General features: G+C 47.3%; 1 protein-coding gene across 13 annotated transcripts in view; it reads right to left on the bottom strand.

Moving 5' to 3' along the window:
• Positions 1 to 4458: 4458 nt before the first annotated feature.
• The window catches only part of AMHR2 (anti-Mullerian hormone receptor type 2), a 33879-nt gene continuing 22680 nt past the window's right edge, over positions 4459 to 15657 (bottom strand). For 6 of the 13 annotated variants that reach the window (XM_084836774.1, XM_084836770.1, XM_084836768.1 and 3 more), the window contains 3 exons: positions 14797 to 14944; positions 8530 to 8666; positions 4459 to 4793 (listed from right to left, as the gene is read on the bottom strand). In XM_084836774.1, the coding sequence (XP_084692900.1) occupies positions 4665 to 4793; positions 8530 to 8666; positions 14797 to 14944 (414 nt within the window). In that variant the 3' untranslated portion in view covers positions 4459 to 4664. The remainder of the gene's footprint in view (positions 4794 to 8529; positions 8667 to 14796; positions 14945 to 15657) is intronic. The other 7 variants (XM_084836775.1, XM_084836771.1, XM_084836769.1 and 4 more) reach the window with 3 other exon arrangements.

The raw sequence follows: 15657 nt of genomic DNA on the forward strand, positions 1-15657 counted from the left end.
GGCACACAGGTCACCTATTCACAATTTTCGCCACTATGGTGAGACGGATTATATTTCTGTTTTAATTATAGCCATTCTAAATGTGCATCTATGCATTTAAATTAGCATATGCAAATTAGTATAATCTTTTTGTGTGTGATGGGCTTCCTCTTTTTTGGCAATGTGTAAGTGGCCACCCTACAAGATTCCTGCACCTTTGTCATGCAACCCATTGAAGTTCCCTCTTCTACACAACTATACGGGGGAAATAAAGAGAGCATGAGGTTTGATTGCTCAGCTGTGTTCTCCTTTTAACCTTCAGCTGTCAAGCAGAATTGCATTCTTGCAGCCTCATCAGAAGAGAAAGGGCGGCTTGTTTCTACATCATGCACCAAGCTGCTTGGCTGGATGCCAGGATCCACCAGAAATGCAAGACCTGTGTCCTTGACGCAGGTGCATACGCAGACAGGGTCTGTTCTCCATGCTGGTGCCCAGAACCTTATTCATAGTTGGGGTCGGCGACTGACAAATCACTTTTTAAAAACATAATTTGAGTGAGGACACTTCCAAACTGTGGTTTGTTTGTTTTTAATTGTTGTTATTCTAACTCAATGTTAGGCAAGCAGTATTTTAAATGTGCACATGATGATTTGCTGCAAAGTGTAGGAAGGCAATCAAGTATGATACATGGAGCATATTCTAAGGGCAGAACTGAATGTGATGATGCAATTTTTAGATGCTACTAAAAATAGCAACCTTGTGTCAAACGCTCTCCGTGCAATGTGTATTTATGAAAACATGTGATCTGACATTATCACGTCACCCGTTTCTCAATCCCTGCCCCCACACCTGATATTGCAGCCTATTTATTTATTTATTTATTTATTGCATTTATATCCCGCCTTTTTTCCTCCTTAAGGAACCCAAGGCGGCATACATAGTCCTCCTCCTCCTCCATTTTATCCTCACAACAACAACCCTGTGAGGTAGGTTGGGCTGAGAGTCTGTGACTGGCCCAAAGTCACCCTGTGAGCTTCCATGGCCGAGTGGGGACTAGAACCCAGATCTCCCGACTCCCAGTCCAACACTCTAGCCACCACACCACACTGGCTCTCACTCCAATAATGTGGAGTGACTAAATGAATGCCAAGATGATGTCATGTCATTATAGGGAGAGGAAGGGGAAGCTTGATGTGGGGCTGCCTTTTCAGCATCAGCCCGTGGTCCTCATCATATCTAATTGCAGAACTTCAGCCCAGGACCGCCGTCAAGGGTTGGCATGGTCAGGCACATGCCAAGGGCTCACACCCTAGCAAGGGGCCTACTGACAAGAGCCCCCTGGACCAGCTCCTCCTCACTATTGGAGCCTGCTTATTCACATTCCTCTCACTCTGGACCAGACATGAGAAGAGCCCTGCTGGATGAGACCGAGGGTCCATCTAGTCCCGCATTCTGGTCACACAGCAGCCAACCAGCTGTTGACAAGGAACCCACAAGCAGGACATGAGTGCTACAGCACCTTCCCACCCATGTTCCCCAGCAGCTGGTGTACGTTGGCAGACTGCCTCTGCTACTGAAGGTAGCATATAGCCATCAGGACTAGTAGCCACCGATAGCCTTATCCCCCATGAATTTGTCTAGCCCCTTTTTAAATCCATCCAAATGGGCGGCCATCACTTCGACAGACAATAGTGGTGGTATGAAGGAGGAACATTAGCTGCTGCTGCCTACTTGCTCATTGTCTCTCTACCCAGCAAGCAAGCAGGTGTTAGCAATGAGGAAGCGGAGCAGCTGGCAGCAGTGCTGGAAAGGTGGTAGGCTCAGTGAGGGGCCCCCACTAAGAGTGTCTTGCCCAAGAGCCCGCCAGTGCCTGAAGCCGGCTTCACTTTCAAGCCCACCTGCAACATGGGGCCCACATTTGATTTTACCATGTTTGTGGCTCTCTCTGGCCACGTTTCCCCTTTCCCCATAGCACAACGTGTAAAAATCTAAAGGTCCTTCCTAATGCAGCATTATCAAGGTACAAGCTGTGCATGACTCGGCAGGTGCGGCTCAGCAGCTGGCCATGGACTGCAAATCAGCCAGCAGATCGCAACCTACCGCCTGCCTGTCCTCGCACTAAATGCTTTACAGAGAGAAAACAGACAAATAAACATGGCCTTGCTGGCAGGCTTCCATTCTAAAACAAAAGCTAGGCAGAATAGGAAAGAGGAGGGGAGGGACAAACATAGGGTGGCCACCCGTGCATGGCTAAAAGAGAAATGCAGCACCAAGAGGACAGAAGAGGGTGCAGATTTGCGTAGAAATTGCATATGCTCCTGCCTATGTGTGAATGCAAATTTAGAAATGATTACTATCGTTTACAGAGAAACACAATACATCTCACCCTAGTGAAGGAGACTGTGACCAGGTGAGCTGTGTGCCTGCTCAGTCTGCTGTCCAGGTGCCCCCTGCTGATGGGCGACTTCAGTGCCCTTCCCAGCGCTCCCTCTTAGGATCCTTTACCGTTAAACCAAAGTTGGACTGGGCAGCCCTTCAAATAAAGAATGCTTTCAAAGAGAGGACTGACAGCCCTTCCAAGTGAAGACTGTCCTCATAAAGTAGGACATGGTCACTCTAGACAAAAGGAAGGTCCTTCATTTGGGAAAGCCCAGTTAAAGGAGCAATTCCTTTAAAGTGGAAGTGAGGAAGCTATCTGGATATGGAGTGGGGGAGAGTGAATTATTTCCAATGGGAGGGAAGCAGAGAAAGGGGGAACGTGTAAGAAACCTTCTAGATTTGCTTGCCTCTGTATTTAACGCCTGCTAGAGCCTGGTGTTGTATCCAGTAAAACTTGACAGGTGTTCAGCTAACTTTCTCTGTTCCAGCCCTCCAAATACCAACTCTCCCAAAGACCACACACAGTTCATTCAAAGCTCTCCATCAGCTGTGACTGATAATGCAGTCCTACCCATGTCTTCCCAAAGTCACATTGAGTTCAGTGGGGCCTCCTCCCAGCTGAATGGGGACAGGATTGTAGCCTGAATGTTGTTATAGGACTGCAGCTGATCACATGCTCCGAGTATTTCTTTTTTTATCAGGGTTGGCAAACAGGCTTTTCTTTTGTTTGCTGTAACATGTTGGGAATATGGAACCAGTTGTGAAGCATAGAATGGCGGGGGAAGAGAAATGTGGGTTGTGTGCTTCACAACTGAAGCCATACATGTGGCCACTGTGAACACCCCCCCCCCAATAACATCATTAAGTCCAGGGTCTAAAATGACCCAGCCGCACCACTGTTGATGTTACTTCAAAGGCTGTGGCCTTTCACTTTGGAGCAGGAGTGGGCAACCTTTTTTTCATCCAGGGCTGTACTCCCTCAGGGGTCATCTCTTAGGGGGCACAGGCTGGTGGTGGGTGGGGCCAAAGCCAGTAGGTCAGTAGAGCCAGAGCCACACCTCTCTCTCCCCCCCCCGCCCCAAGTCATCACTACCCCACACTGTTCCTTTCTCTCTCTCTCAAGAATCCCAAAAGGGAAAGAGAGTGACAGAGTGTGTGTGTGTGTGGGGGGGGCAAAGCCCTTAAAAGAGAAAGACAGAAGAAGCAATCACAGTACTCCCTCCAAGCGCTGAATTAACATGCGGGGGGGCGGGAGTGTTGCAAGGCCACACTGGCTAGCCCCACCCACTGCCATCACCATGTACAGCTGCCACGCTCTGCACGCCTGCTGACCGACCATCAGTTTGAGGTTCAGCAGCAGCGGTTCTCTGCACGTACATTTGCCCATGCGGAAAACTTCTGCAGGAGGGGTTCTGGCCAAGCAGGTTCCCTCCTCACTTCTAGGAGTATTCCGCACATGTACACACGGAAAATGCCTCATGGCGAGCGTGGGGAGGACTAGCCTGCGGTCCCCTCCACATGTTCATTCCACGTGGAGGGAGTCGTGTGTACCCCCTTAGAAAGGAAGCATGCAGGGTGGTGATGACTTTGAAGTTTAAAAATATGGCTGCCCCACATTCTGTTTCTCATGCTCACACACACTTCATCCATTCACACACACATCCATGCATTCTGTTCTTTTCTCCTTCCTCCCTCTCTCCCCCACCTTTTTCCCACCCTCCATGCCAAGGACTTGCCACCTGGTTGGGTGCTTCCATCTCACCCTTCAGTAGCCATTGTGCATATACTTTCAAGCCTACTTGCATTTTAAGAAAACAGACATTCTTAGGATGCTGAATTCTGTGCCCAGTACCTATTTCTGCACCTGGGCAACTCACAGTGTTCAATGGGCCTTATTCCCAGGAAAGTGTGCTTAGTATTGTAGGCCAAATCACAGAATTTATGTGGTGTTGGGTAGGGCTTAGTTGTGCTGATGTAAAGGATGGGAGGATTCAAGTGATAGAGAATCCAAGAATTGCTAGACAGGGCAAGGGTAAGGTGCGGGGTGGGACCCAATGATTAATAAATGCAATTCAAGTTGATTAACCGGACAGGACTCATTGTGTTAAGTGGACAGACTTTATAAAAAAATGCAAAGAAATACATCCATTCCACTGTGGCAAGGCCCAGACAGGGTCCTATTGAGACGCTGTGTGTGGTCGGATTGCCTCAAGGGCCTCTTGCTGTTTTCAAAAGGCAGTAGAACTCTTCTAAACAAGGGCTGATGTCCAAACAAAGTGGACTGTAAAGCAGAAGATGTTTTGACCTCAGTCCTCTTTCACCACATCCTCAGCACCCAGCCACTGCAGCCTCTGCTGGGCACACTCTGCTTGCAGCCGGGCCTCTGGTTCAGGATCCCAGCAGTCCTCTAGGAGCTCCTGTAAGAAAGCAGCAACCTAGGAAGAAGCACAGACCAAAGAGAACAGCTATCAAGAGGAACCAATCTGACGAGTCCAGAGGGTGGGACATGCGGTGGCCAGATACGAAAGAGAACAGGGCTCCTGCACTATTAGTCACTGTGCAGGAGAGGGAATTTCAGCAGGGATCACTTGCAAGCTAGACCTGCTGGAATTCCCTCTTCTGCATAACTATTAAAGGCACAGGAGCCCTGTCCTCTTTTGCATTTGGCCACCTTAGCTGGGACACTATTCCTGAAGCAAATGCTAAGGAGCCATTTGTGCTCCAGTCCAGGAGATGGAATATTAACTTTGGACAGGCTTGTAAACAACCACTTGACTGTTACAGGTAAGTCCATGGGATGCACCCAGGGCTGGCCCAAGACATTTTGCTGCCTGAGGTGGAGCAACAAAGAGCATCCCACCCTGCCCCCAAGTCAAGATGCATAGTACCCAAAACCAGCCACATTTTTTGGGCACATGAGGAAGAAAATCCTATGAGTGCGCCTCCCAGTAAAAATCCAATAATAACACTTGAAATAATAACTAATTAAATAACTAACAATTTGCTGCCTTGTTGTGACAGCTAAAATCTGCCACCTGAAGTAGCCACCTCACTTTGCTTAATGGTAGGGCCAGACCTGGATGCACCTCCAGATCCCTACACTGGCTTCCCCTCCCCTCCTGCATCCAGCTCAAACATCTTGTCCTTACCTTCAAGGCTCTCCAGAGGCTTGGCTCACTCCCTTTTTCTGCTCTTATCTCCAGATATAGCCCTGCCCTGCCCTTCACTCCTGCAGCGTTACCATCCTCAGCGACCTGCTCTCTTAAATAAATCCCTCCCATTCTCTTTAGCTGAACCCAAGCTGCTTCCAAGGTTTTGCGGTGCCCCCACCCAGTCAAAAGACCTGCAGTGGCCCTCACCTACCTACCTCCATCCAGCCACCAGCCCAAGGTACAGGGGACTTCCTGTCGTCCTCACCCGCCAGCCTGATCTGCTCTCCTTGCCCCAACCTGAGCCTCCAGCCCCAATGCCATTGTGCCTCTCTAAGATCTCTGGCCTATGAGCAGCTAGCTGGGTTTTCATGGAAATGGCAGGGGCAGCCAGGTGAGCTTGTGACTGTGGCAGGAGCCCATGGTGAGGTGAGGAGGAGGCTGTGGTCGCCAGGCTTGTGAGCAGCGGTGTGAGCCCAGAACAAGGCAGTGAGCGGTGGTGGTGGCAAAGCTAGGCCAGCCAGCTTGTAAGAGACAGCAGTAGCCCAAAGTGAGGGGATGACTTGCCTTTTTCTGTATTTAAAAAGTTTGTCAGCCATTTCTCATACCCCTGCCCCTCCTCTATTGGGATGATGGATCAACAGTGGAGCTTTATACTCCCTTGGCCATGATCGCATGACTAAACATATGAATCACACCTAAACAAGAAAAAAAGAAAGGAAAGGAAAAAAACAAAGATGGTGGCACTCAGTGGCTACTAGTCCTGATGGCTATGTGCTACCTCCAGTACCAGAGGCAGTGAGCCTATGTACACCAGGTGCTGGCGAACATGAGTGAGAGGGTGCTGTTGCACTCATGCCCTGCTTGTGGGTCCCTGGTCAACAGCTGGTTGGCCACTGTGTGAACACAATGCTGGATTAGACGGACCCTTGGCCTGATCCAGCAGGGTGCTTCTTATGTCCTTATGTTCTTAGTGTTGGCAGTGTGCTTCTTGCCAACTTGTGGGCCTCAGCAGCTACCTAAGGGTTGGCTGCTCCTCATGGCTGAAACTCCTCCTCCCCAAACATGTATGTGGTGCCCTCTTTCTCTCTCCTCCTTCGCATCCCTTCTCAAAACTCAACTTTGCCATTAAGTCTTTGACTTAACTCCTCATACCCAGTTGTAGGCTTAAGGATGCACAACTGCATCTGAACACATTTATGTCTTGCTAACTTTCTCCTTTCTCCTTCTCCCCTCCCTTTCCTCTCTTGGCTTCCCCATTGTCAGTGTTTGGATTGATAGCATCTTCCCAGAATTTCACAGGCAAGCACCTGTCTTGTTTTCTACTAGAACTCTGTAAAATGCCAAGTACCCTGATGGAGATGTATAAATAAATAATCCTAGCCTCCGGGCCACCAGGGAGGGGATGCTTCTGTAAATCACAAGAGAGGTTTGTTGTTGTCTTTAGGCCACCAATGTACCACAAGTGACTGACATAGATCTGTGTGGACAGACAAGCTAGTAAACTTTTTTTTACGTATGAGCTAGTAATATATTTGGGCCGATTTGCAAAATTGCTATAAGCTATGAGAAATGACAAATTTGTTTGTTTAGTTTAAAAAATTCTATCCATCCCTCCTCCCACTGCTTTGAGTTCAAATAATTCCTCAGTGAGGAACACTGCATAAGATCCAGGCAAGATGCTTTCTCTCAGTCCCCATCCACCAATATGATGATGGAAGTCCGCTTTGCACAACAGTTATGTGAGGATACATCTGTTATACATATACCACTGCTGCTGTCAAAGCTGAAACAAGCTTTTGAAAGATTTTCAAAATTCAGGAACGTTTCAGTCTCTAGATTCCAATGAAGCATCTGGTTTTTAGGCTCAAAACCTGCTTGATTGATGTTGTCACTAAACTAGGGAGGTTGAGAAGAGGGTGAAAGGGCTCACTCTGTGTAAGTGGACTATTTTATCATCCTGCCATACTCTCATTAATCAATAGGTCCCATCTTTTGTTGTAGTGAGAATAGGTTTACCATGCTATACATGACAGACGTAGTTTTGCCACTAGAATATAAAGTGTAAAGGATATTGAAAGTTATCTAACATTTAAGAGAAACCTTTCTTCTTCTTTAGGATACACAAAAAGGCATCAATTTCATTAGGAATTTGAAGTATCTATCACTGCAATCCTATACATATCTACTCAGAAGTAAGTCCCATTGAGTTCAATGGGGGTTTACTCTCAGGTAAGTGAGTATAAGATTGTGGCCTAAATTGATTTGAGGGACAAATTAGATTTTACATGCAGTTTATTTTTATTTATTTATTTATTTATTACATTTCTATCCTGCCTTTTCCTTCTTACAAGGAACACAAGACAGCTTACATGATGCTCCTCCTCCTCTCCATTTTATTCTCACAACAACCCTGTGAGGTAGGTTAGGTTGAGAATCAGTGACTGGCCCAAAGTCACCCAGTGAGCTTCGTGGCTGAGTGGAGACTTAGAACCCAGATCTCCCAAGTCCCAGTCCAACACTCCAACCACCACCACACCACACTGGTTCTCCCAATGTTTTTAAAATGGAAAACATTTGCCCCCACAGTTTTTCTGCTCAAAATTGCACCCTCCTGTGACTAATGTAAAAAGACTGTTACGTATGTCTGAAATGGAACATCTAACTTGGCCCTAGATTTAATCACTTGTGTTTCTTATGCTCCTCCTCTCATATTCCACTGTTTTTATATGAATTATTTTATATGAATTTGCTTTCCTTTTTTAGTGTATTGCTATTTTGCTTTAATAGTTTAAAATATGAAAAAGAGAAAATAAAAACCCAAACAACTGATTAATTAGTTGGTTGGATAAAAGTCAAATTAATAAAAGATTTCAAAATCTGTAATTGATTGAGACTGTAAATAGGACTCTTCTCAGTGTCAAAAGCTTTGACCGTGCCATTCTGCACATATCTACTCAGAGGAAGTAATTCCCATTGAGTTCAATTGGGTAAGTGGCTATAGGATTGCACTCTAACTTACCTGCCCAAATCTTCTCCAAGCTGGCGGAACGGCTGGTCTCCCCCTTTGCTCAACAGCCAGCCTCCGCAGCTCACTGTAAGTTGGGTTGCTGCCCAGTTCCGCTTCATAGGCCAACTGGAATTCAGGGATGCTGTTCTCTGGAAAGACAGAAATGGACTTTGTTTGGAGGAAGGCGATTCTTTTGTGCATGGCAGGCCCACTGCCTGTCACACCATAGTGTTGTATCGCAGGGCACGTTCCCCCCACTTCACAGCTAAGTATCACTTCCATGTAGCAGCTGTAGTAACTGACAGCTGTTTTCAGTGGGTTGTATCCAATGTTAGAGTAGACCCATTGAAATGAATAGGACTTGAGTTAGACTAACGTTGGATACAACCCACAGTGCTCAACCTAATTGTGTGTAGGGAGTCTCCACGCCAGCACCACAGAGTGCTGGTGGTGGCCGCTGCCACTGTATTTAGGTCACATCACATAGGGAGCAGCTTTCCAATGTTACAGTTGCTAGGCTGAGTGCCGCCACATGGAAGTGATGCGCGCCTCCTCCGTGTGGGAGCTGTCGCATGTAAAGTGGCCCATCGTCTATTACCCCCTAGTTACAGAGGGACAGAAACTCTACTGATGTAGACAGCTACTACCGCTACACATTGTAGGCTTCTCCAGGCAACCAGATAATAGCACAATACACAGATGGTGTTCATTTTTGCACAACAACCAGACATCTCCCCTTAGGAAATGCTTCTGTTTGTGGGGTGGGGGAGGATATTGAATATTCCCAGCACTCAAACTCCAACATGTTTACGCAGAAAATGCATTCCTTGCCCCGGTTAGCAGGCCCACTGTGTTTTGTGGTTGAATATTGTTGGCAAATGTCATGGGCACTTATCAGTGCTTTTGACATCACTGATGAAGGGTGAGATAGCTCCTGCCCTAGCCCCTCCCATGCACACACTCAGGGCCAGCTCCAGGTTTGAAAGGGTCCTCAGCAAAATGCCTTCTGCTGATTCCCCTCCTATGTCAGGAGGTCCCTGATGGCCATACCTTGTGATGATGAGCAGCAGCAGCGCTCCAGTATGTGCTGTTGGAGGGACAAGGGCAATGAGTCACTTCACCTGAACTTGAAGGGATAACATGTACCCGAGTGAGGTGGGAGGGGATCTCTGGGAGGTCCTTCTGCCTTTCCCTCCTCTCCTGCCTCTACTTTCCTATTCTTCTTCCTTCTTCCTCCTGCAAGCCATGCTGACCATGGGGCTGACCTCAGCCAGCTTACCTTGAGATGTAAGTTTGTTATATCTCCAATAAAGTCTGTTCCGAACCCACCACTCGAGTGTGTTTTGTCTACATCCATGGCTACGGGCGGGGGCAGGGGGAGGGCTGATTCGGACTTCATGTGCCACTGGCAGGAACGGCTGTAGCCCAGTGGCAGAGCACCTCCTTTGCATGCAAAACATCTCAGGTTCAATCCCTGGCATCTCCAGGTTGGGCCTGGGAAAGACCCCTCTCTGGCCCCTCAAGAGCTGCTGCCTGCAAGCCCTTGTCCAACTTCCATGCAGTCCGCAGGCCCCCTTCCCCAGCTAATTTATCTCCTCCCTCCCCGCTCCTCAGATAGGACTGATGCTGAGAAGAGCTGAAGAGTGCACAAACTGGAGGGCAGGAGGAAGCCCCACTCCCGCTGCCCAGCTGACTAGCACTAGGAACGGAGAGTTCCCAGAGCCCCAGAAAAGAGGAAATACATCACCAAAAGAGAGGACAAAAGGGGACAGTGGTTTGCATAATGCTAATTTCTATGTATAGATGCAAATTTAGAAATAATTATTATAATTTAAATAGAAATGCAGCACATCTCACCCCTAGTGTGGATGACTGTGGCCAGGTGACCCGTGTGCCTGCTCAGTCTGCTGATGGGCAACAGTTCTGATGGTTCTTTAAACCAGAATTGGGCAGCGCAGCTCTTCAAACCGCAGGACACCTTCGAAGAGAGGATGGCCCTTGCCCTTCAAATAGAGGGCTGGCCTCTGTAAAAGAGGACACTTGGCCACAATACATGGGATTTCAGGGATCTCATCATACATCCCCCCCACCCCCACCTGATTAGCACTGTGAACACTTCCCTTCTCTCTCTGTCTCTGTGTTTCTCTCTGTATGTGTGAGTGGAAGCAAGGCTGCATGTGTATTTGTGCATGTGTGTGTGGGGGGGGGAAGGGGAGCGCAGGCCTCGCCCACCACTGGCTCCGCCACCAGCTACCACCAGCATGTGGCCCCAGACTCATTGCTACATGTGGGCCTCTGGGGCAAAAATGTTGCCCACCCCAGGTGCAGATGGTACAAAGGGGTAGCTGGACAAAATCTCATGGTATAAGGCAGCTTTCTATGTTCCCTATGAGAACTGGACAACTTTCCCACAGTGCCCTTCACATAGCATTGCTCTCAGCCGTTGTGGGAAATTTGAATGGGCCCTCCATGCTGCCTGCCGCTCACTGGAGCACCATTAAAGTGGGTCTCTGGGAAGGCTTCAGCAGTGGACCCTGCGAGGGCATTGGGGCTCGGGGAGCTGCCCAAGTATGCAGAGTACTGGCCATGTTGTTACCCAAACATAGGGTGGCCAGGTGTCCTACTTTTCAGAGGATAGTCCTCTGTTTGAAGCAGACCATCCTCTATTTTGAAGGTGTCCTCTGTTTGCTGTGCAAATCCCTTCAAGGGACAGCAGGAGTTTTGATGTTTCCCATCAAAAGTTAATGTCTGGAGCACAGACAGAGGTTGTATCCAACAGTTAGTCTAACTTAAGTCCCATTCATTTCAATCGGTCTACTTTAATTAGAGTCAACATTGGATACAACCCTGAGCACATTGGATACCTATTTACAGCCTTCCCCACTATGGGTTGATGCACTGTATTTCTATTTAAATTATAGGTATTACTTCTAAATTTGCATCTCTACATGTACATTAGCATATGCAAAATGTGATTCAAATCTGAGTCCTCTTTCATGCTTTCTTTTGGTGATGCATTTCCTCCTTTCTGGCAACACTTAAGCAGTCACCCTACTCAACACACCAATTCCCCTTCTGCAAAGCAGGTGATTCACGCAAGGCTGCTGAAAATGATAAGTCTCAAAGCAAAGTTTGGAGATGCCTCTTGTCAGGAACGATTTAGAGGAGAAAGATGTCTGAGGAACAGAGAGGGAGGGGAGGATTAGGGAAGCCGCATGAGAGCGGGAGAAAGAGCTAATATGAATCTCAGTGATACCAAGATAATAGACCACCACCCCAGGACCTTACAAGGAACTCAGCTCCATCCCAACAAATGGAGTCTGTGGGCAGAAATACTCACACAGGAAATCATGCCCCAGGATTGCCACCAGGTGGTAGCATAACCCACACCATCGTCCACCAGTGCAGGACTAACACTCCTGTTTGTATGCATTTGGCAGTGGGGTGGGGAACCAGAGCAAGACCAGAGAGGTGGATGTGGGCGCATTCACAAAGCACTGCCAGACACACCAGACCAATCCACACCACAGAGCGCCACAGGCAGAGCCTCGCAATAGTGACAGCATATTAAATAGCCCGAAACAATATGTGCAAGGGAGCCAGGATGAGCCAAGGAAGCTTTCAGGCGTTAAGAGCGTCCATTCCATGAGGCCTCTGTGTATGTATGTATGTATGTATTTATTACACCACCCAATGGCCAAAGCTCTCTGGGCGGTTCACAAAATTAAAACTGCAAAAGTACAAGAGAAAAGACAATATGAAATGTATTAAAACTACAGAATAAAAATACAACCAGAGTAAAACCTAGTAGCAGTTCAGATATTTCAAACGCAATTGCAGATTTAAGACAGCGGAGCGAAAAAACTCTTTGAACACCCCAAATGTGGGCCAGGGGGAGGAAGTGGGACAGGAGATGCTGTGACTGCAACACTCTGTGCATCTCGCAACTTGTTGATTTGTGGTAGTTGTGAAGAGGTGAAATGCAGGAACAGCAGCAACAAAAACACGTTTGCTGACAAACAGAAATCGGTATGTTGTTGGAAAAGGTGGCTTCCTTCGCTTTTGTAATGATGCATGTGGGTCAAAAACATTTACCAGAGGGTTTGTTTACTGGATGGCTTTTACTGCGGATCATGAACTCAGGTACAAATGACACCCATAAAAGCCCATTGGATACATAAGCCACTGCTGGATGCAAACAGAGATGCTTGCTTTCAGTTATCTACCTTTGCTGCCAGCAAGCAGCACTTCTCCACCACCTTTGTACAGAATCCAGCAAACAGCCCACCTAGCTTGGAACTTGCAGGGGATTACTGCGAGCAGGTGATGAGTTCATCAAATCCTTACTGTTGAAGCAGATGTTATAGTGTAATCTGCTCTTCCTTCTCTCTTTATAGGCTTCCACCAAAGGGGGGCATAAGACCACATTTCTCTACAAAGGGCAGGGGTGAGGAAAAGAGGAGACATGTGAAATTCTCTCTCTCTCTCTCTCTCTCTCTCTCTCAAAGGGCAAGGAGGCAAATGTGAGCTGACCTTGCAGCCTGCAACCAAAGGCTAATTTGGAGATACCTTGCAAAAGATATCAAAATCTTTGAGATATCAAAAGGCTAGCTTTGAGACATTTTGCAAAAGCAGAATGGGTCGGTGGCCATCCATTTTTATTTATTATTTATTTCTTTATTCATTACATTTCTATACCACCCAATAGCCGAAGCTCTCTGGGCAGTTCACAACAGTTAAAACTGCAAAATCCATCATAAAATACAATATAAAATGTGGAAGTTTAAAACTACAGAAGAAAAATACAGCCCAAAATAAAATCTAACAGCAATGCAGAGATTTAAAAAGACAATAACAGATCTACAACAACAGTGTTGAAATTGGTTACCAAAGTTAGCTGAGCAGATTTGAATGAACTCTTATTGAATCTTAGTCCTGCAGATAAGTGACATCAGTCCAACTTAGTCAAGCAAGCAGATACTGCTTTAGAGTAATAGCTTATCCCGACCATTAACAGAAGCTTGTTACCACAGCCATTTTTCATCCACAGAGAGCAAACGGTTTATGGTAACTGCCTGTTCTTTGGGGATATTGTGTACTGGGTGCCAGTGACAATAGGGTGGGGAACGTCTACCCCACAGGGCCTCCCCATCTAGCCTGCAGGGCTCTCCTGTCAGGCTCTGCCTCTCTGCAGCTCTACCACCTCCCCATGATCTCCCTGCTCCTCTGCACTGCTCACGGGGAATCATGGAGGGGGAGCTATTTCCTGCTGCTCAGCTTGAGTAGCATATGGGGGAGATTACAGGGAGGTGCTCATCAAACTACACTTCCCAGGATTCTGAGAGGATGGAAGGCAGCCATGGCAGTTACACTGATATAAAAGCCCCGCCAAATGAAGTGAGGTGGGTGACTACTAAGAGCATTTCTACACCAGCCTACACCAGCAACTTCCCGGGGCTTTCTGCTTCTGTTTTAAATGCAGGATCACAACGGGCTCCATTTACACGTGTTTTGCTCCCCCGCCTCTTTTCCCCCTTATCTGCATGCCCTATAAGTTTCATTATACAGCCACTAGATGGCGCTGTGGTCTAGCACCTTTCATTGCCGGATTTCCTCTTTTCAGGAGGGAACTCAACGCACTGTAATTTGATAGCTCATTATCTCCAATTTTTAAAAAAATGGGATAAAAGTTATTTAGCACCAGAGATGCCCTCGAGGTTGACGACATCATGCAAAAGACCAGCAAACTTCCATGAGTAACCAATCTCAATAGCAGGATAAAAGCCCCATGTGGAGAACCCCTAAGAAAAGGGTCTTTTCCATTGTGGCACCCTGATTGTGGAATGAGCTTCCCAGAGAGGCTCACCTCACAGCTACATTGTCCTCGGTGAAAAACTTTTTATTTTCCCAGGCATTTTAGTTTCTTAGTTTCTGTATTAAATCTGGTGCTGTATTTTAAACCTTTGTACTGCCACTAGATTCTCTTTGATTATTATTTTATACTGTAGTTTTAAACTTTTATATTGCATTTTATTGTGTTGTATTTTAATTCTTGGGAACCACCCGGAGAGCTTCAGCTATTGGGAGGTATGGATATGTAATAAGTTAATCAATAAAACCAATATGGATGCATCTTTAGTATCGGTAATGAAATGAATTATAATCCATCTCTTGCCCCTCGCCAAGGCAAAGCAGAGACTGGGATGACTGAGGTGTTGATCTTGGGGTTGGTGAATGAACTGTGGTGCCTCCTTCCCTCCCTCCCCCTTCCTTGCTCACCTGGGAAGAGTGCTGAGCATCGCATCAGGATTTCCCACAGCACCAGGGCCAGGGAGTAGACATCGGCCTGCCTCAACGCCGAGCCCAAGTCTTGCAGGTTCAGGCTCTCATCCAGAATTTCGGGAGCAATGTAGCGTGGAGCCCCTGCCTAGGGAAAACGTGGGTGAGTAACACGTGGTGCAGAAGACTGAGGGGAGATAGGATAGCGCTCTTCAAGTACTTGAAAGGCTGTCACAGAGAGGAAGGCCAGGATCTCTTCTCACTCATCCCAGAATGCAGGACCCAGAATAATGGGCTCAAGTTACAGGAAGCTGGGTTCCAGCTGAACATCAGGAAAAAATTCCTGACTGTTAGAGCAATACAACAATGGAACCCATTACCTAGGGAGGTGGTTGGCTCTCCCACACTGGAGGCAGTCAAGATGAGGCTGGACAGCCACCTGTCAGGGATGCTCTGACTTGGATCCTGCATTGAGCAGGGGGTTGGACTCGATGGTCTTGTAGGCCCCTTCCAACCCTACTATTCTATGATTCTATGCTCATACAATGGATAGGAAATGGTTCTGGTCAGAGATTGGTGCAGCCTGTCCTTGTATAGCCTGGGCCAAAGCTAAATTCAGGGAAGCAGCATGACATGGAGAAGCCAGTTTTGTGCCATGTTTATTGTGCTGGACTGGGACCAGAGAGACATGGCTTAAAATCCCTGCTGAAATGAAGCTCACTAAGTGACCCGGGGTCAGTCACACTCCCTCAGCCTGTCCTACTTCACAGGGTTGTTGTGAGGATAAAACTGAGTATGCTGCCCTAAGCTCCTTGGAGGAAAGGTGGGATATAAATACATTCTGTGATCTGGATAAATTAA

Source organism: Heloderma suspectum, chromosome 2, assembly GCF_057233095.1.
Source record: "Heloderma suspectum isolate Gila_16-S chromosome 2, 16-S_ref, whole genome shotgun sequence".
In the NCBI taxonomy this organism is placed as follows: domain Eukaryota; kingdom Metazoa; phylum Chordata; class Lepidosauria; order Squamata; family Helodermatidae; genus Heloderma; species Heloderma suspectum.